At 38.7% G+C, this 21,416-nt stretch overlaps 2 protein-coding genes across 8 annotated transcripts in view; one reads left to right on the plus strand and one right to left on the minus strand.

Annotated features, from left to right (window-relative positions):
* Window positions 1–20,708, plus strand: HPS3 (HPS3 biogenesis of lysosomal organelles complex 2 subunit 1). Its single transcript, XM_053985873.1, has 17 exons — window positions 1–340; window positions 1,241–1,735; window positions 2,995–3,181; window positions 4,152–4,237; window positions 5,907–6,099; window positions 6,370–6,451; window positions 8,372–8,526; window positions 10,031–10,139; window positions 10,350–10,531; window positions 10,898–11,075; window positions 11,700–11,930; window positions 13,599–13,784; window positions 14,960–15,148; window positions 15,688–15,795; window positions 16,153–16,359; window positions 17,668–17,758; window positions 18,878–20,708. The coding sequence occupies exons 1-17, from the start codon at window positions 118–120 to the stop codon at window positions 19,003–19,005; spliced, it is 3,030 nt and encodes a 1,009-aa protein (XP_053841848.1). The 5' UTR covers window positions 1–117; the 3' UTR covers window positions 19,006–20,708.
* CP (ceruloplasmin) overlaps window positions 10,568–21,416 on the minus strand; it is a 27,535-nt gene continuing 16,686 nt past the window's right edge. The window contains exons 19-21 of one of the 7 annotated variants that reach the window (XR_008438539.1): window positions 13,775–13,921; window positions 11,996–12,292; window positions 10,568–10,585 (exon numbers count right to left, since the gene is read on the minus strand). Coding sequence is in view for 4 of the 7 variants with exons in the window: in XM_053985869.1 (XP_053841844.1) it covers window positions 14,677–14,735 (59 nt within the window). In the remaining 3 variants the exon portion in view is untranslated. Of the gene's footprint in view, window positions 10,586–11,801; window positions 11,877–11,923; window positions 12,293–13,774; window positions 13,963–14,646; window positions 14,736–19,468; window positions 21,097–21,416 lie in introns of those variants that run through there. The other 6 variants (XR_008438538.1, XR_008438537.1, XM_053985869.1 and 3 more) reach the window with 6 other exon arrangements.

The following is a 21,416-nucleotide window of genomic DNA, read 5'->3' on the forward strand; positions in this document are numbered from 1 at the left end:
AGCCACACACTGCCGCCTGAGCCCGCTGCGCACAGCGCCGCGCGGAGGCGGCTCTGCCCAGCGCGGAAGTGCTGGGCGCCGCCCCGGCAGGCTGCCGCGGCGGAACTTTTCGGAACCATGGTGCAGCTTTACAACCTGCACCCGTTCGGGTCGCAGCGAGTAGTGCCCTGCAAGCAAGAACCGGCGCACTTCTGCTGCGGCCAAGACGTGCTGTTCGTGGCCAGCACGGCGGCCAGCTGCAGGGTGGAGGTGTTCGCCGTGCGCGAACAAGGCCGCTGCGAGGCTCTGGGCTCCTTCGCCACGCTGGGTCCGGTGCTGCGCATGGCGCACAGCTCGGCAGGTGAGTCCCGGCCATCGCTGGGTCTGTGAGTGCTCGGCTGGGGAGACCGGGACGCGTCAGGTTTGAGTGCGTGGAGCGGCCCTGGGGCTCCGCCGGGTGGGGATGGAGGGCCAGCCGGGTCGGGGACGGCGGCCTGCGGGAGACAGGCGGCCAGCAAAGCCGCTCGGGCTCCGCCGCGGGCGGAGGGCTTGGCCCTCCCATCCGCGTCTCCCTCAGGCTCTTTCTCAGGTTATTACCGAGCCTGAGGTGGGGCGTGCCTGCTGGAGCGGGCTGGCCTGCGGGCCGGGTAGAGAAGCGCGGGCCGCTCCCTGCGCCGGCAGCGCTTGGGGGTGCGGGGTGGCGCACCTCCCTTCGTCGTCTGCCTCCGCCTCGGTTGCGGTCTGTGCTCCAGCCCCTGCTTTTTTTTTTTTTTTTTTTTTTTTTTTTCTTCCCTCTTTTGTTTTGTTTTTGTTTTTGTTTCGGGTTTTTTTCTTGTTTTTTTGTATTTTGTTTTTAGAGCGCGGAGTGGGGTGGTCGTTCCAGCCCATCCCACAGCTCTTCATGAATCTCTTGGTCCATTGCTTTCCATGGTCTGTAGAGAACAAAACATTTCCTCATTAATGGGTATGAGAAGGCAGGGAAATGGGGGGAACCTTGTATACAATTACAACGAACAGAGAGGATTAATACAGGAGTTACTCTGTAAGTCTTTGCTTTTAGTGGTGTGTGAAGTGTGTACCACCCAGCAAAGAAAGTTGTACTTTGTATTCAATTAGAGGAAAATTGGTGAAAACTGGTTTTGGAATTTTTTGTAAGAGTTCAGACTTGAAGATGTTCTTTCTAGCGTACTACAGCAGATAAAGAGCCCAGAAACTGTCATCTGTTTTTTAATGATTATCAGTATGACTGCTTTCTTTTAAGGAGACTACCTGGTGACAATTGAAGAAAAAAGCAAAGCAACTTTCCTAAGAGCATATATGAACTGGAGATGCATGTCTGCAGGGAGGTCTCGCGTGTGTGTCCGGATGGTTGGTCACAAGATGGAAGAGTCATACAGTGAAGCCTTAAAAGAACAGATGTCAGTTGTTGAAATGCCGCTTTCAGATCCTCCACTGTGCATTTCATGTTGTCCTGTGAATGGAGATCTTCTTGTGGGCTGCAAGAATAAACTAGTCATGTTCTGTTTGAAGTACCATGTCATAAACCAGAATTTGACTGTGTTAGATTTTGAACGCTCCTTAATTTTGCACATTGATAACCTCATTCCTGCTGAAGTTGCATTTTGTGCCAGACATATAGCCATAACAACAGAGCTGGATGTTCTAATCCTGAAACTGGAACTGGTCCAGCAAAGTGCAGACAGGACAGAGCAATGTGCTCAGGGAGTCAGCGCACCAGAAAAGGCTGTGGATGGAGGTAGGTGCTGAAATAAATTTTTTATTTTTTAATCTCCAAGAATCTGATAATTGATTCCCGTTGTTCTAAAAGTAGTCTTGAAGAAGGTCTTTGCCCTTCAGAAAATATTTCCAGATTGTCCTATCGCTGACTATCAGCTAAATATTCTAGAGCATGAAAAGTTGTACCAACCTGCTGGAGGTAACATTTCAAACAAATATGCCATCATGCTCCACCTTTAGAGGATAGTACAGTCTGCAGACACAGAATTAGGTCCCTGTTTTAGGGTGCCGCAATGGGCCAAGTTAACGTAGTAGTAGTTCAGTGTACTGTCTTCAGAAAAATTATTCTATCAGTGTCACTGCCTAAGTAATTGGCTTACATAATTAAAAATGTTTCTGTTGTGATGTCTGTGTACTTTTTTAACTGTTAGGCTCAGAACCTGCCATAATCAAGCAAATTCTCCTTTTTCAGTCCTTTATCTTATTCAGAGTCTTGTCTTAGAATTATAGAAATCCCAGAAATAGAGGTACTCAAGAGGTTTCATTCCTGTGTATTGCAGAATATCAATCCATATGTAATCAATTATCAATTCCCACTTTTCCAAACATATATGTATCAGATCAACACCAGCAAACCTTAGGAGGGTTCTTTCTTCATAATTGAAGAAACTTAAAAGGAGGGTCATTTAGAAATGGAAGCTGTACCTAGAAAAAAATTACAGGCAAATAAGACTTTTTAGATAGGGACAATATAAATGCAGTGTTTTTCACTGAGTGAAGATGGGTCTTTTCTCAGATAATGGTGTCCTGCCCCTAGTTTTTTTTTTTTTTTAACTACTAAAAACTACATAGAAAAGTTCCAGTTACTTTCTGAGTGTTATTAGGATTTGCTTTCCAGGACTTAAGTGAGGTAAAGATAACACAACTTCCCTGTGGTAGCTGCCTTTGCCTTCTCAAAACCTCTTCAGGCAAAGGTCAACATTTTTCAGTGACCAGCCATTTGCAGTACCAGTTGCCTTTCACTCACCTTCTAATGAACAGTTTACCTGTTAGGGTTTTTTTTCCCAGAAATCTTGACTCTTAAGTATTCAGACTGTTGAGGCTTAAATAGGAATTGTTCCCATCTTCTAGTACGGCTGTTTTCAAAATATTGTGGTGTGAGGAAGCCAATGCTAGCAGGGTAGCTGTAATTGGAGTATTTAATTGATATTGTCATACTGTTTTCTTACTGCTGCATGGAATGGTTTGAACAATTAAGATAGCATTTTCGTTGCTCAGGTGTGAAAGATGAAAGTCCTTCAACACATCCTTTACAGCTTGAATTAGATGAGTTCGTCATATGTCAGAAGCCAGTGGAACTGCTTGGGGAAGAAAGTAAGCTATGTGAGATACCTGTCACACTGGAATCCACAGAGTTACCTACAGAAGACACAAAGCACTTCCAAGTGCAGTATCTGCTTTTCAGGTATTACAGATGTATTTTCCCTTTTATGGGTTAATTTACTACAAAAAAAAACAAACTGTGTTGTGTGTTTTGTCTTTTTGAAAGGAAACTCCTGCTATTTTGACTTCTGGGGTTTTTACAAGGTTTGGCTCTTGAACGGAGGAAAATATGGGACACTGAGGAAAGTCCATTTTTAAGTATCTTGGAATATTTCACTTGGAGGGGATCTGCAGCAATCGTCTAGTGCAGTTGCCTGACCACTTCAGGGGTGAGCCGCTGTTAAAGTGTATTGTTAAAGGCACAGTCCAAACGCCTCTTAAACAGTGGCAGGTCTAGGGCATCAACCATCTCTCTAGGAAGCCTGTTCAGTGTTTCACCATTCTTGGTAAGAAAATGGTTCCTCACGTCAAGTGTAAATCTCCCCTGGCACAGCTTTGAGCCCTTCCCAGGATCCCATCGAGAAGAGTTCAGTACCTGTGTCTCCAGGTCCCCTCCTCAGGAAGCCGATTTAGTCTTCCTTTTTCACCAAAATTTCTATCAAAAGCTGAGGAAGAATTGATGCCAGGGTCTAACAGTGAATTCCAAAGCAACGCAGGGAAAAGGATGACACATAGTAGGAAAAAAATAGTGTTGGACATGGCATGATGTTCCATGTAGCTCAGTGGACTAAAAAGAAAGAGGAAAAAAAAGGTTAAATTGAGGTCAAAATCAGTTGCGGGATTTCTTCAGTGATGTCAAACTTTGGCGTGCATCTTGCAGACAAACAATGAGAGAGGATTTAGGTTGCAGGAGCTCTCTTAATAGAGTTCTATCTAGCTGTGCTGTGTGCTTCTTGGCATTGCTGTTAATGGCATTGGTAGTAGGAGTGTGCATCGTTGTTGAGTGTTAAAACATGAGCTATGCGTCTTGTAGTCAGTGCTGTTTACTTGCCCAAAGTATATCATCATAATTTTTCACTGCAGTCCCATGTTGTTTTGGACTTTTTTCCTAGACGTTTTGCACCCGACCAGTCGCCTTTTGGGTTTTGTGAAGAGACGAAATTACACTCTGTTCAACTGCTTCCTGTATACCAGACAGGTAAATGGATATGCATGAATACACAATGGACTGTGTCACAGGAGGCTTGAGAAAGGAAAGAGCTTCATTGTGTATCCTCTTTCATACACTGTGTGATTTCTGTATGATTTGTTTTTAAACTGAGATCTTTTCTCCTTTTTCAATGATTTAAACTGAGCTTCTGTTAACAAAAAAGTCTTTTAATGCCTCCAAACCTTGAACTAAAATATTAATTCAGCGCACCATAATTGTGACTAAATCAGCTTTTATCAGTTCTTTACTGATAAATTTTGTGTTGCAAAACAGTTACTCTTTACATTGCATTAATAAAATTCTCCTTAGTGTTTCAAGATACTAGACTGCCACTCAGCCAGTCGAGGACATCAGAGTAGCAAACCTTAATAATCACTAAGATACTGGTTACCTTTCTGAGGGGCCTTAATTAAAACTGGAAGGGATGAATGCAGCTTTTAGGGGTTCACTAGCTCAAGCCCCAAAAGACCCATGGAAGAATTTAATGCTGTATGTTAGCAGTCAGGTTTTGTAGAATCATAGATTGTCCTGAGTTGGAAGGGACTCACAAGGATCATCAAATCCAACTCCTGGCCCTGTGCAGGAGAACTCTAAGAATCCCACCAAGTGCCTGAGAATATTTTCCAAATGCTCCTTGAGCTCTGGCACGCTTGGGCCATGACCACTGCCCTGGGGAGCCTGTTTCAGTGCCTGACAACCCTCTGGGAGAAGAGCCTTTTCCTAAAACCCAGCCTAAACCTCCCCTGACACAGCTTCATTGCCTCAGGAACTGCATGTAGAATGCTTTTAGATCTCTCTTCAGTCTCCTCCAGGCTGAACAAACCAAGTGTCCTCAGCCACTCCTCCTATGGCCTCCCCTCCAGACTTTTCACCATCTTTTTAGCCCTCCCTTAGTCTCTTCTCTAATAGATTTATATCCTTCATGTATTATGGTGCCCCAGACTGCCCCCAGGACTCAAGCTAATGCTGCCCCAGTGCAGAGCAGAGTGGGGAAATCTCATCCCTGCCTCCCCAGCAATGCTGTGCCTGATGCATCCCAGGATATGGTTGGCCCTTGACTTTTACTGACTCAGTTTGAGGTGGTTGACTCTGCTAAGTAGCAATGCCTCATTTAACTTGCAGCTGACTGAAAAGAATGAGCTACTTGCCATTTAACTCCAGCTGTCTTATGCTCTTGTGTGATTTACAGGCTTTGATAAGAAGGTCTGTAGAATATGATCACAGCTGTTACCTGCTAAAGTGGCATCCTAATAAATTCTGCCTTTTCCAACCTTTCCTTCCCTTAAGTAATACCTACTTTTTTGTGAGCTGCAGCTCTGGATGAGCATTCATTCCAACTCAAAAGTAATTGTCTAAGTTCAGACTTTCAGTCCCTGGATGCTTAGTTCTGGTGAATTTAGGACTCTCTAATGCTATTACATCTATAGAATTTCTTCACTAGGTGCTATGTCCATATTTTTGTGAAGAATTACATGTCATACAATTTTTTGACATGTGCACTGAGCTTCATATAAAACTTCTTTTTACTAGCTACTAAGAAAACTAGTCTGCAACTTGGGCAGGTTTGAGTCTGTCTTTTAGGCATCAGGCTTGGAATGGAATTGCCAGGTTTTTATTTATGAAGTACACAAAATGCCTTTCTCATTGTTATATTTAGGAATTTCTGCAACACCCTATGGGGAAACTGAGAACAAGAGAAAACTTCTGAGTCTCTTCTGCTTTTTCTCTTTACCTCATGCTGGATATCTCTACTCTCTTGGGAAGTTAGTAGAACTAATTTCTACTTACCAATATTCAGAGAAGTCAGAGCAGGCAGTCCTCACTCCACAGTTCCTGCACGTCATTACAAGGTACTATGCTTATGGTTTTACTGATAGTATTACTATGTTTCTCTGTGCTGCTGTCCTTTAAATTTTTTTTTTTCCCTTCTGATACATCCTTCATAGCCTCCTGGAAATCTCTGGGTAGGCTCATGTACTAGTTCAGCATAACCTCCTGCTTGGGCTTTTAAGCCCATTTCTTCAAAGGAAAAAGAGCTGATTAACTGTAGTCTTGGCTACTTGACTTTTGCAGATCTTAATTTCTTTTATTCATTGTTGTGTTTTCTTCTTTTCCTCTAGTCAGAACCTGCAGTGCTTCACAGTGCGATGCAGTGCAGCAGCAGCTCGTGGTGAGGATCCATATATTGACACGACCGTGAAGGTACACCTCTCGTTACCTCACTAATAGAATGGGGATAGTGGTATGGCACTTGGTTGACTTAGGGTTTGAAATCCTGTTCACTTCTGGTGGCTGAACCAATAAAATAACATCCAGAATGCATGGCATATTGTATTTTGGTTGTCTACAGATGTCTCAAGTAAACAATCTATTATTGCCATGTTATTGCCAAAATTTTAGACCATTATAGAATGTTTTCAAAAACATGAAAAGCTATAAAATCACTTCTTTTTAAAACTAAATTCCATACTTTTCTGTATAAAATTGAATGAAGGGTGCAGAGTTTTCTTTTATTGTGTGACGTTTCTCTCTCTTAGGTGTCCTTGAAAAACCAGTTTTTCTAAGAGGCATGTAGGCAATCAAACAAGTCTGCCACCAGATACTTAGGGCATGTTTTTTAGGAGGAGGACTTTTGATCCTTGAAGGCCTAAACTTTACCCCTTCCTTAAATTGCTTATCAGTAAAAATCTATTGAATGTAAAGATTGGTGATACACATTAATAAATGTAGTAGGAAAGATAGAAGGAAGTGTATTTTAAGGTAGCATTTAAGGATTTCTTCTGAGCATGTAGATAGCAGATATAAAGAAACCATAGGACAGTAGAAGTTTTGTAAAATTTTCAAGAGCCAAACATGTATTCTCTGCTCTGGATAGCTAATACCAGCACGTGACACAATCTCTCCTGTCCGTTCTGTAGTCTCAGCTTTCTGCATTTTCACTGTGGGTTATGTTGAAATCCATCACAATTCCTCAAGTCAGTCAATAGGCTGCCTCCTGTGTCTGTAGGAGTTCTGGAGAGTTGTGAAGGCTGCAGTGCTACACAGATTTCTGTGCTGCAGCTTGCCATCCACAGTGTGCCCACCCACTCTGGCATGGATCCCCCCATGGACTACAGTCCCTCAGGGGCATTCCTGCGCTGGTGTGAGTCCTTCATGGGCCAGTTCCCTCATGGGTGTCCCTGCCCCAGTGTGAGACTCAATTATTCAATTATTCAGAATTATGTTGAATTCAACAGAATTACGTTGAATATAAACAATATATGCAGATTACTGATGCGTCTGCGACTTTATTTGATGTGGTTTTAGTTCCTACACACTCCAGTGTGGAGTTTGAAGTGTTATGGTGGTTATTTTTATTATTTGCCATTGCTATTTTTCCTGCTGTTTTTTAAAATCAGGTTTAGAGCTGCCTCATTCTGAGTCTCACTAGCCCAGGGCAGTCTCGAGCCTCCAGACCTCCACTGTAGGCCTCCACCTCTTAAAAGAAATGTTGACGTGTCTTCAAAAAGCAGGTTACTCATGTAACGCTGTGTTGTCTTGTTTCACTATGTATGTTAATTTATAAATGTAGTATTTTATCTTTTTAAAGCTGTAAATTTAGAGTATTTCTGTGCAAATGAGGCTGCATTTTCCAATTTTTAGTCCAGTATAGATGATAGCATACGTTTTACGTGAAAAGTGCATATAGAAGAAATCGGGAAAATAATACTGGCTATGTAAGGTAACAATAGGCAAGCAAATATAATACTTCTTTCTGTAATTGCTTTTTATAAGCAGCTGAAATCAAAACTTTTATAACCAGTGGCCAAATTCAGACTAAAAAGGATAAAGTTTTCTGCGTTAGGCATCTACCTCAGGTTCAATTATTTTGAGAAACATAGCTGAAACTGTGCAGTTGCTTTGAAGAGTGAAATAATTTTTTTTCACTCATTATTAAATGGTTCTTGTCAGGCCTGTATGAGTATTTTTATTCTTGCTTAAATGAAGCACTCAAAGTTAGGAAAGCCAGTGAATGTTTTTAATGTCAGATCATTGTACAAAGGTTACTTTTTTTTTCTGATTTATTGAAAAACTCAATGTACATACCAAGTCAAATTACAAAACAGTCACTTTTCTTTATAGGCTTGTCCACCTGTCACACTGGATGTCTGTACATTAAGAATGCAGCTTTTTATAGGACCAAGAGCTATCTGCCATTTCAAAAACCATATAATTCTTTTGACTAAGGCAGACACAGAAGATATTACTGAAAGAAGAAAGCCTACAAGAAGGATGCTGTAAGGATTTGTGTCTTTTAGGGAGGTGGTACATACAGCTCTGTGTACAGTGCTGAACTTGTGGATATTGCAATTTAATAGTGTTTCCTTTATTGAAAAACTCTCAAGAAATAATTGTCTTCTAAGTGATTGAGAAGAGCAATCAAGCTTTTTTTTTTTCAATTCTATTGTATTTACTGACATAGAAGAAATGAGCATAAAGTCACAAATGCCTGAAATCAAGAAAATTTTAAAATAACATTACTAAGAATTTATCCTGAGCATTAAAAAAAGTATTTATCTTGAGAAAAAAATGTAGAGTACCAAAAATATGTAGTGCCAAAGCTACAGGTTACAAAATTAAATGTCTTATCTTTGCCTAAGGGTTCTTGTCAAGAAAGTTGTGAACTTCACTGTAGTTATCCATGACAAAAGTTGGTCAGACTTTGCCCCAAGTTACAGTTGTAGCATGTGTGTAGCCAGAGGTATATGTGACTATTTACAAGTTTCCAGGGAACCTGCTATTCCTTTTCCATTTTTGAAGGCTTTTCATTAAACAGCTAAGCAGCTATTCTAAGCAGTTATTCAGAAACCACATTTATTAAAGTCAGTTTAAGTTAATTAACAAGACTGGGACAGCTTTAGTTGATTGAGGAGTTAGTTGACCCAGTATTTGGTAAAGTCTAGAGCAGACATTATTCAGAAGAAGGTAAGAGGAAGCCTGTCAGGAAAAATGACTATTCAAAATACTGTAGTTTTCTTGTATAAAGCACGTTTTCTGCCAGTTGCGTTGTTTCAAGTATTCAAATATTCTATCAGATTGGCATTTGAAGAAGATACACTTTTTGCCTTCTGTAAAGAATGTAATGGACAAATACTAAACTACATAGCACAATCATTTGAAAATAAAGATGTAAACATCTTTACATCTGTACAGTTAAAATAAAATTTAAAAACAGAACAAAAAGAGTCTGTTTTCTTACAGTGTTTTTAACCTTAGGGTTTTATAGACCAAGCCAAAGTTTTAGAATAAAAGTATTCTGATACCTCTTCATGCCATGTGTTGGCAAACACTTTGATAGAGCTGCAGGGGCAAACATGCACTAAGTCCTTACTGGAGATTAAACAGCTAATTTAAATTACTTAATTGTTCAAGGTTTGGTTGGATAAGGCCCTGGGCAGTCTGACCTGTTCAGTGGGTGGCATCCCATGCCTATGATGGGGGGGTTAGAACTAGAAGATCTTTAAGGTCCAAGCCAAACCATTTGATGATTCTATGATTCCTGATACTCCCTTGTGTTAAGCACAGGAGATGTAGTGGACAGTTCTGATGATGACTCTTATGTGTGAACATGCCTATCCCTGTTCTGTTATTAGCCAGTATGACTTAAATTTACAGCTTAACTCTCCAGCACTTACTGGTCTGCAAACATACCTATTTATGCATTTGAATTACAAAATGAGTAGGGGTTTTTTGGTTGCATAATGTTTATTTCAGCACTGACAACTCAACTCTTTTCTCTAGTTCCAGAAAGACTGACAGCATCAAATCCAGAACAAATTCTGAGTCAGAGCCTGGTTGGAATTTATATATTATAAACACTGTTTCAACAATTCAGCTTTACAGAGAAATGGTATTGCCCAGCTCCTGCTTTTGTTGTTTGCTAACTAAAACTAAGTACTGCTAGTTAATCTCTGATGCATGTCATTGTTGAATATGGTGTAATATATTTCTTGTGAATAGCCCATAATCCTATTTCAAACAGATGCTGTCCTCATTAAAATTGTTCCTGTATATTCTTAGTTTTTGTCAGCAGCCTAAGCATATGCTGTGTCTGTTCTAGGTAGAATATAGTAGAACTTACGAAAATGTCAAAACTGAGAGCTGCATCCATCTTCTAAGTGAGGCTCACTTACTGGTCAGAGCAGCTATAATGGACCCTCATTTCCTTAAATCAGATGAGAAGGAAGATCTTCTAAGAGCATTCAGAGAAAGTTGTGCCTTCTTAGGAGACTGCTACAGCAGGTATGTTTTAGATGTCAAAGTGGCATAGGTGAGCTGTGTTTCCAGTGGTGTAACCTTAAAATGAAAATCATAATTCTTTGCTATTTTACATTAGTATTGCATATGTAATACAAACCTTCCTGTTTTACAAAACCAGCTTAATCTAGTCCTCTCTTCTGGTTGTCTTTATTGTCATTAAACAGAATTCAATTATTGAGAATTATGTTGAATTCAACAGGATTACGTTGAATATGAACAATATATGCAGATAACTGATGTGCCTGTGACTTTATTTGATGTGGTTTTAGTTCTTACAAAGAGTGATGGCAAAAGCATTGCCCTTAGTTGTTTTGTTATTTTTTTTTCCTTCCTCTCTATTTCTTTCAGGTTTGATACAAAGGATTACCACCTTGCTTTGCCATACTACAGAATGTCAGGTTTATCCATGACTGAAGTTTTAAAGAGACTAGTTTCAGAAGGTGATGAAATACAGACATATGAGAGAGGATTTATATTCTACTTAACTCATTCTCTTAATGAAGACTCAAATGAAGAATTAAGTGAGGTAGAAATAACTTGTTTTATTTGTAATCTGCTAATTTAGTTCTGATTTTAAGAATTGTATATCAAATATTAATCACTTTCCTTTTGAAAATGCTGAGCTGCTTTTTTAGTTTTACAGTTATTCTTTTTCACATTATTTTTATTTTCCCACTTTTGTTGAATAGCAGGCAGCACCTGTGATGCTTTGGACTGCACTCAAGCAACATCTTACAGGTTTGGCTATGTGATGCATGTTGCTATGATCTGGTTCCCACTTGCACAGAGACACTTCTGTTTTAGGAAAGCCCTGCCTCAAATTTCTGTCATCTTCCATTTCTGTAGCAAAACAAGCTGGTTTTTTGATCACTGCTAAATTGTACAGATTGCTAAAAACAATTCATTTTGGTGGTAGATGTTCTCCTAGCAAGCCAGAATCACTACCAGTTAGAAATCCTTTACCAGTAGGGAGGAGAGAGGCAGGAAAGGTGCTGTGATTTGATAGCTAAGCTAAACTTGTCTGTTTTTAAAAAAATAGAAACAAACCTGCCACAAAAAACAAAACAACAGAACTGCACTACTTTCAGATGCCATAGAAGAATGTACATCTGAAAACATCTAAACGGTCAAATGGCTTTTATTTCAATAGGAATCAGGAAATAAAGTTCTCCAGATATTCTATCTCGCGGACCCTGTGCAGCTGCCTGATATCCTTTGCAGTCCCAGCATGAGAAACGTATGTCCTTTGACAGCTGTGAAGTATCTTCAGAAAGTAGAAAAGATGATGCCATCAGTGGTCCTGACACTTACTAAGGCTTCCTTGGCTCTGAAAATGGGAGACCTGACAATGTATGAACATGAAATGCAGTCCTATAAGGAGGTAAAGTATGCCAAGAGCACGAGCTGTTCATGCTTTACAAAGTCCAAGGCAATAGTTTGACTTACAGTTGCATTTTACAGTGAAAGAAGCTTCCAGTCACTCCTCTTCTCCCTGATATGCTGTGTAGGCTCCACTGAATGTCTGCAGTAACAGTTGAATGGAGGGCTGACATACACTGGGACTGTACAGTTTGCCCTGCTGGTAGGGTAGTCTTGTCTTGGTGAAGACTTACAAAATAAGCAGGTTTTGAAGCTCTTTATTCTTGATCAATTAGATGTTGTTTTACTGGGATGTAAACAGTTCTGCCAGTGCTCTTCAGCTGCATGGGAGGATTCTATAGTAGCATTTCTACACCTCTCCACCTGAAATTAATATGTGATATGCCCATCAAAACACCATCTGTATTCAAACAGCCATTATAAATTTTTTCTTGAACAGAATATTTGTCCATTGTGCTTACAAACTGAAGTTTGTATACAATTTCACATCTTATGTGGAATCAAAGCACTTAACTCTTATTAATACCAGATCAGAACCTACTTCAGAGCTATCAAAGTAAGAATTCCTCATCATTGGGGGCAAAAATGTTAGTGGAGCTGTCTCTGCCACAGATGTTCACATCGTGTGAGACCAATCTGTAAATTGCTTCTTCTTGAGTTTGATCAAGACTGTGGAATATTAAAAGGTGATAGAGTTTGAAACAAAGACTTTTTCTTATAGTGGAATATTGGGAGTCTGAACACTTTTGAAATAGCTGTTTCAAAGTTAGATATTGTGCTTTGGTGAAAAAAGTCCTGCAGAGTTTTTAAAGTTAGCTGGTTTTGAGTTGCAGAGTCAGAACTGTGGGGAGCTGTTTCAAAAATTCGGCACCACCTGCTTTTGCAGCAGCTGCTGAATTTCACTGGTCAAGTGAAATTGCCATGTTGTGAGCAAACATACACTGCATGGATGTTATTTTGAGAATAAGGTGGTTTAGGCTTGAGTGTTTTTGGTTGGATTTTCTTTCTTTCTTTCTAATCTGATCTGTTAAATATGTTCTATTGCTCTTCACCTTTAAAAAAGCATTTTATTTCAAAGTAGGAAAAAAAAACCACTTTCAGAAAGCTAATCTTAATATTTCTTCTAGGTCTGCCTTATATGTCTTGTGTAATTAATTTAATTTACTTAGGCATTATTTTTCCTCTGTCTTTAAAATGTGAATAATATGTTATACTCGCCTTCATAAGCACTCACATAACTCAAAATAGCTTCTTGTTGCACAAAGTGCAGCACATTTTGATCATTGTTTCAGGGGTATTTTTAAAATAAAAATCACACTTCTGCAAAGTAGCCTCTTGAAAAGTCAGCCAGTGATTTTTCAAACCACCCTGTATATCAAATGTCTTGGATTACTTAGTGAAATCCATTTTATGCACACTAACTCCATCTTTCAACAGCATATTACTTTCAGTGTTTAGGCACAAGGCCTGTTTTTCAGGAGTTGCTGCTCCAGAATGTGGTTTGTATCTCTGTCTCTGGAGAGCTACTCTATGAATTGTAGAAAGGATTTGCCTTCTTCCCTGACTGCTTCCATCTAAATTTCACTGCCTGAGGAAATACTGAGTTTACTGAGTAGAATAACCTATATATTGAATTCTTTACCTGATTTATATCTATTTATGTTTGTAGACAACACTTGCTTGCGGCTTCCTTGGGCAGCCACGGCTCCTGCAGCAGCGTAAGGAAGGAATTGTTATGCCAACTGAGTTTGCTGTTCACCTGAAGGAGATGCAGCCTGGTTTACTGGTGGCTGCCACTGTGGCTTTACATGAGAACAGTAAAATTGAACTAGAAGAAGCAGATACCTTTTTCAAGGTTGGCCTGTGATCATGTTTTTGCTTCTATTTTTTTTCATAGTGACATTGTTATGGGAAAGAAAAGCAGCCTCAGTTGCTCCTTTGCTCACATTTCAGCATTTCTTCAGAAAGAGCGAGATGAGGGGTGGAGATACTCTAGTCATGATAGATGGTTACAGAGTCAGAAACTGGACCTTCTGGAATGAAATACTGGTTAAGTAAAGCAAAAAAGAAAGCAAGAAAACGACCTATTAAGTTCTTTGCTTTTAACCTGTCATTTGAATGGAAAATACCCTGATTTCAGAACCCTTTCAGTGGCTTCCTACTGATTAAGCTTCCTATGGCCACGGAAATGTAACGGAGTTTAGATAAATTAATTCCATAATCTCCTTTTAAAGGAATCTTCACAATTAAAACATAATTCTAAAGAATCAGGCTTAAATACAGATATATGTTCTGATGATCTGTATAAATCGGTGAAAGAAAAATACGTGTCTGCAGTTTATAAGAAAAAATACTAATAGTTTTTCTAGTGTCCCTGAAGTTTTCTTTCTTTCAGCTGGGACTAGACAAACATTTTTTTCTTTTATCTACAATGAATAGCAACACTTGGGTTAAAACATGTGTTCTTCAATGTACGTGTATTGCAGTCTTAAGTATATCTGTTACTGTGAAGGACCTGTATCAAAAAAATTCAAGTCATGAAGTTCCAATTAAAACAAGTGTTGTTGTTTAAAATTGTTTGGAAACCAAGTAAAAATTCTTTTTGCTGGCACAGCAGATCTTAAAACATCTTCCTTGTGGGTCCTACCATGATACCCAGCTGAACTACACAGCAGATCTTATCATGGACTATAGAGACTTCTTTTCAAGACACTCACTTGTCTATTGGCATATGTAAAAATCCTCCTTTAGCAGTCTCTAATACTTGTTGACAGTTGTACTGACATTTCTGGGGGTAGAGTAAATCCTGAAGAAGAAATCAAATCTGTTGGTCAGAATTGATTTCCTTAAAATCATCTAATAAACTTTTTAATTTGCATAGCAGTGTATTACACAAAATCGTAGGACAAAAATGAAATCAAAATTCTGCTTCTAGTAAAAGTAAAAAACTGTTCCTCCTGTCTTTTCTAACTTTTGCTACTAATAATCACCATAGTCTAACTTGCTGTCTTCTATTGTTTTTGTTCTTAGATGTTGTGTAATAGCAGTGAAAACACTGTTCCCCAGCTCCTGGTGGATTTCTGGGAAGCTCTTCTCGTAGTGTCTTCTCAGGAAAAAATACTTCAGGAGCTCCTATTGAGGGTTACTTCTCAGTATGTTTGGAGAATATCAAAGAAGCAACTTCCTGAGACTAAGCCATTGAAAACAACAGAGGATCTAGTAAGTTGTAAACCATACAGAGGAAGTTTTAGGACTGCAGCATTCCTCCACAATCTACCGAAGTACCATCTTTAGTATTTTAATTCTAGACAGTTTATCTCTTAAAAGAAGCAAGCCTGAAATAAGATAAGGTGATGTGCAGTTACAAATTAGTATTTCTGTCTTTGGCCAGTCTTGCTCCTTGGGGACATTTGCAAATATACTTCCAACAGGAGTCAGCTCTGCATAGAAATAAGGGTTAAAACAAAACAATGAGAATTTGTCAGGTGAATTATTTACAATTTTACAAAGCTAACTAAATGAGGAAATCGTGTGAATGATGAATTCTAAAGAATTAGGAACAGGAAAGCTGAAATACAGAACTAAATAGAAGTTTCCAGTTTATTTTTTATTAAATTGCATGAACCAGGAAAGAAGGGCTAGGTGCTCTTCTAAATTACACTATTTGAAATTAAAATTTTCTTCACTCACAATGAGTTTCATATGGAACTGTCACTAACAGAAATGTTTCTTTTGCAACTTAATTCTGTCCTGTATAGATAAATTCCTGTAGTCATTTTGGGTTGATTGTCCCATGGGTAACTTCCATAATGTCAGTGGGATGTTCGTCTGACAAAGATGACCATGAAGACATCTCAAGACTACAGGTATGAAACATGTATTACATCTTATTACATCTGCTTTATATCTTAGATCCACTCTGCAAATGTTCATGTGTGTGTGAACAATTTTCTCTAGCAGTCTGGAGACTTTTATCCAAGTTATCCAAGTCAAAATAAAAGGTTGACTGAAATGATGGAAGAAAAAAATACTGAAGAGTTCTGTTGATAACAGTATTTACATTTGCATCTATTCTAAACTTGCTTTCCCAGTTTTCAGCAATATTTATTAAAGGAAGTATTATTTCAGGATTATTCCAACAAGTAAGGGCTTTTCTTATAAAGTTATGGTTAGCATTTTTTGCAATGTTTGTCTTAAATCCAAACAATACGTCTTGTCTTCAGTCTCTTTTATGTAGTCAGTCAATCAATATAGCTTCAGCTCTGCCTGTTTTGGAGCCCCTGACAGAGGCTGGCTATGTCGGCCTCACTGTCCGTATTCTCTGCGACACCCGTCTGGGCAAGTATGAGGAAGCCATTGACCAGCTGCTCAGCAGGTGTCCTGATGCAGCTGTGTTCTACGCTCAGCATGAGCTGAAAGGTGACAATCAGGTGGGCTACTTTCAATACAGTTATTCACTATCATTTGGGTTTTTTCCCTAACTGAAATGCTGTATGTACAGATGGACTCTGGATGGATCACATAGCCTAGCTTTCAGGCAAAGTAAATTGCTTATATTGTGTTCCACCTCTTCCTTGGGGTTTTAATTCCTTAACTCAGCCCCCAGTAATTGTAATGGAGTATTTTTTCCTCCAGTTTCTTTTGCCACTTACTCTATTCATTGTGGTAAACTTAAATCATAGTCTTTTTAGATGTCAGAGTGCCTCAGAATAAAGAATGATATGTTCTTTTTCTGCTGTAAATTAAAAGCTATCTAGTTTCTCACTAACTGACTATGTCCTGAATTGTTTGTCAGAGTTTATAATGTGAAATCTTAGTAATAAGCTAACTGATAAGAGAACATGGTCCCTTGAATAAAATTGCACTTAAATATGTTCTTCCTGTGTTCTAGTGACTTCTTCTGACCTAGCAATCAGAGTGGTACCAGTACACTAGCAGAAAGATCATGTCTTTGTGTACTATTTTCCCATTAGGCCTCTATACAGTTTTAGTGTTGGAACTGATTTTATTCTAGTGTTCCAGGACTACGGGAGTTTATTTCCATTTCCCAGCAGAGCAACTCAATTAGTTGTATGGAGCTCTGCTGACTAGGGTCAGGAAATGTGATCTCTACCAGACAGATGTACTAGAACTCTATTCAGAACCAGATTTGAGCTTTTTATTCAATTCTGAAAATAGTTTCTGTGATTGTTCCCACGTTAGACTAGAATGTGAGGTTGCAGTACTGCATCTGACCACAAGTTAAAGAAACTAGTTACCAAGTTTTAAAGGAGGAAAGAAATCCCTTTCCTTCTCTCCATTCTTGTCTACAAAATTGTGCACAAAACCTAATTTACTGCTACAGCTGTTGGAATGAGACAGATCAAGTCAGGAGACAGAGCAATGCTATTCACCACTTTCCATTGAGCTGTTTTGAGAGAAAAAACAATTCTCTGACTGCATTGGTATTGCTAATTAGGTGACTTTTTTTTGTCTTCTAAACTTTTTTCTATAGAGGTATGAGGGACACTGTGTAAAGATTTTTGAGCAGAAAAAAGTTACACTGAAGATTGAAAAACACGACATATGCAAAATCACTGCATTTCAAAGCATTATATAAACTAATTATTGAGTTCATAATAACTGACCTGTATTTATACACATCTGAGCTTAGTTCAGGTTATTTTTAGGAGGTCTTTCGTACTCTTAATTTCAGTCCTTGTTCATTTACATGTTTGCTATTGGATTTTGTGGATTAGGCTCTGTGGTGGAACAAGCTGCTTCCTGAACTTTGCAAGAGAACTAGACTTACTGGAAATGACTGCCCTGTTCTTATTTCATCACTCAAAGGTAAATCAATTGGTTGTAACTCAGCTCCAGAAGGCTTTGTACATCAGCTAACATTCTTAATAACTGTTCAGACTAAGGACTACTGAGACGATAATTTGGAAAAAAAGGGGGTCTTTTTCTTCAGTTAAAGCTAATGCAGTTTAGCAACCTTTTTGGTCATTAGCACAGAATTCTGCAATGTAGGCAGTGTAGCCTCATAAAAATCTCGGCATTCATTTTTTTATTGAAAACAGGTAAATTGTTGTAATCATACTTTTTCTGTATAGGTAAGGAGGAGACACCATTAAAAAACCTACTAAACTGAACTAATTCTGATTGGGTGTTTCTAGGCTAAATGGCTATATGGTAATAGGCTGTTACTGACAACACAGGGGAGGCTTAAGTGTGTGTTGATGATTACGTCACAGACTAAAAAAAACCAGTATGTTAATATTAGAAGTAGAGAAATCCACCCTAGTAGTTCTGTAGTCCTATCGTTACATGTTTGTAAGAAATCAATAATATTGTGTATAGCTGAGGGGCCAGTGTGATTGTTTTGACAAATTAGGAATTTTAAATAAAGCATATATATTGTTCAAAGTATGCCATTGGAATGCCTGAGAAAAACAGCATTGTGGAGTTGGATTGTGCAGCATGGTCCTTGTAAAGTTCTAGTTTCTGGTGCCAGCAGTTTTTCTTTGGATTTATTTTCATGCAGTAACTGTGTTGTAATTGCATAAGAATATAACATTACACAGCTTGGTCTGAGAAGCTTCTTGCAAAGGATCCAGTTTTACAGATAGTGTTGAGTTAGGGTACTAATAAGATTTCTAGAGCTTGCTTTGCATTTCATACAAAACATGTGAAATACTAGATCAGACTTCATCAGTGTTAGTGCCATGTGTAGACCCGATGTGTCAAGACAGAGGCATGTTTTTGATCTAGGTCATTTCAGTTAACTTCGTAGATTTCCCATAGTTGTGTTTGTGCACAAACGGCCATGTCTCAAATGTCATTCCAGGTGTAAAATTTAAATAATTTGATGACTTTGATTAATAATTACATTGTTAATGCTTTGGGTTTTTTCTTTGTTCTAAACTCAAAATACCTAAACAATATTTTCTCCCCTGCTCTAAGCAGAAACTCTATCAATTGTTGCAATGGAACTGGAGCTAAGGGATTTCCTCAGTCTTCTGCCGGAAGATGGAACTGCAGCATTTTTTCTGCCACATCTTCTTCACTGCAGCCAGAGGAAGCTGCTGACCTAAAATAATGACCAGTGGACCTGCTGTCCACTCAACTACAATGTGCTGTAATAAAAAAGTAAATGAAACAAGCAGTATAACTCCTTATAAGGTACTGTGTGCCTCCCTTCACATACATCTTACGTCAACTACTGAAGGACAGCTGTTTCCTGAGGCAAAAAATGTGTTTTGAAGCTAATTCTGATGCCAAAGCAGCTAGGAAATACAGACTCTACAGTACAACTGAACATCCAGTGTTCACTGAAAGTGAAGTAGAAAGTCAGTCTTAAGTCTGTGTTAGTTGGATCACTGACATAGGGAGGAATTCAGGCATGTGTCTAACTGTACAAGTAAAAGTGAGTACCTTATTCTTCCAAGTGGAATTGGGCTCAACTGACTTCATACTGCAACACAGACATTTCCTTGAATTCTAGCTGGCAAAATCAGGCTGCTGCTCTCTCATCTTAGTTACATACCCAGGCAAGTGTTATACTGATAATGTTTTAATTTAGCAATTAGCAAGAAAAGGCCATTAATCAAAGAGAAACAGAAGTGGAAGATACGGACTATGGTTGGCTTGGTACGTTTTCTTTCTTCTGTTATGCTCAGTCAGTAGATAGTATTTGAAGCATCACTAGGCCATGAATCCAGAAAAAAAACCCTTATTTCTTCCAGGGTTTTTGGTAAGCATCTCAGGTGCTTGTGCATGTGTGTACTGATGTTTGTCTGTCTTGTGAGCAGAAAGCATCTTTATGCTCCTTCAGAGCTGGAATTCAGTCATAATAAGCTGTCACAATGTTTACAATGTCCTTATGAATGTAGTTTGGGGTTTTTGACAATTACAAAAAATACGACTCCCATGATCCCATAACCATCTAAAGGCCTAATTAGCTGACAGTGACTCTATAAAAGTGTTTTCACAGGAGTTGCAATGTTATTTAAACCTGTAGAAGTCAATCGGAAGAGACCATCTATATTTCAGCTGAAATACATTAACAAAAAAAAAGATAAAATCAAAAGTAGTTTAACTTATTCAGATATCATTCCTGCTGCAGGTAAAATGAATTATCTAATTTACTAATAGGTATTATGCTGGTTTCAGTATAATCTTTAAAAAAGACCAAAGCAATTTAGGCTTGTTAAAGAGAAGCAATTTCATTCTTGCAGGCATAAAGCCCAGATATCTTGCTTTCCCTGCCTGTCCCTTACATCTTTCCTTCTCATTTAGCACGGATCTAACATGAGGGGTTGGGTTATTGGAATGCAACCATATCGCTCTTACTGTTTTCATTTTTGAGTAGCATCAGCCATGCTCTAACACTGCTGCTTCCACCTGTCAGGAAACACTTTCTTTTTCCTTGCCAAGAGCTGCAACAGCAAAATGATTCCACTGCAGGAGTTGTCAGAGCAAAGCCTTCCAGTACCATAGTCACCAAATTTTGTCCTTCACTGTCTGCATTTCATCAGGCTGATTTCAACCTAATTTTGCCTTAGAATTATTTTCATAACAGAAAACCAAATCTTTTAATGCACATTCTTGAGAGGTACTACTGAATAAAATTGCAAAGTAATTCAACAGAAATAATATAACTATTTTGTTAACTGCTCAATTGTACAATACTGTATATCTTTTCAGTGTGAACCTATGGATAAAGTGATAACCAAATTCCTGTTTTCTAAGCATTTACTACAGACATGCTAATAAAATGTGACAGGATGATGACTGATACCCCAAATTTTGCTGTTACTCAGGGTTATTTGCAAACTTTAAAAAAAAGTCCATTTCATTAGCTCTTCCATGTTCCTCAGCTGCTAAATAACATGCATTGGCCATCACCTAGAACATGCGTCACTTGCAAGATACTATTTTCATTTACAGAAACATATATTTATAAGCTGTTACATCCATTCAGCTGTCTTAGTCTGTGGTTCTTTTCTTAGCCATGGCCACTATGCAAAACTGTGTCGAGATGAGTGGTCCAGAAGAGTATTTTCCAAGAAATTAAGGTAGACCTTGGAGGATCACTGTGTTAAAATGCTTTCATCATTCTTGAGTGCCTGGCATGCCTTTACACTTGAATTGATTGAACAATGTTGGGAACAGAGACAGTTAGTCTAGAAGGAGAAAAATAGCTTTATGTTACATTTCATCAAAAGAAATGTGCATGAGACCAGCAGAGTCCAAAATGAGCAGAGGGGAATCCAAGTACCTTCTGGACACTGTGAGTTAGATTTAAAAACAACTTTAAGGTGCAACGAAGGGTACGATTTAATGCAGTCTAGATGGCTAATAATAAAAAATCCAATGTACTGCTGATCCAAGTTGAAAGTCTGTTTTTACATGTTTTCTGTGTACTCTTAAATTAGCCTTCTTATTGTCTGGACATCTGGCATAACATACTCTGTAAATCAGTTTTAGTGTTTATAAAATAGAA

This window comes from Vidua macroura, chromosome 10 (genome assembly GCF_024509145.1).
Source record: "Vidua macroura isolate BioBank_ID:100142 chromosome 10, ASM2450914v1, whole genome shotgun sequence".
Taxonomy (NCBI): domain Eukaryota; kingdom Metazoa; phylum Chordata; class Aves; order Passeriformes; family Viduidae; genus Vidua; species Vidua macroura.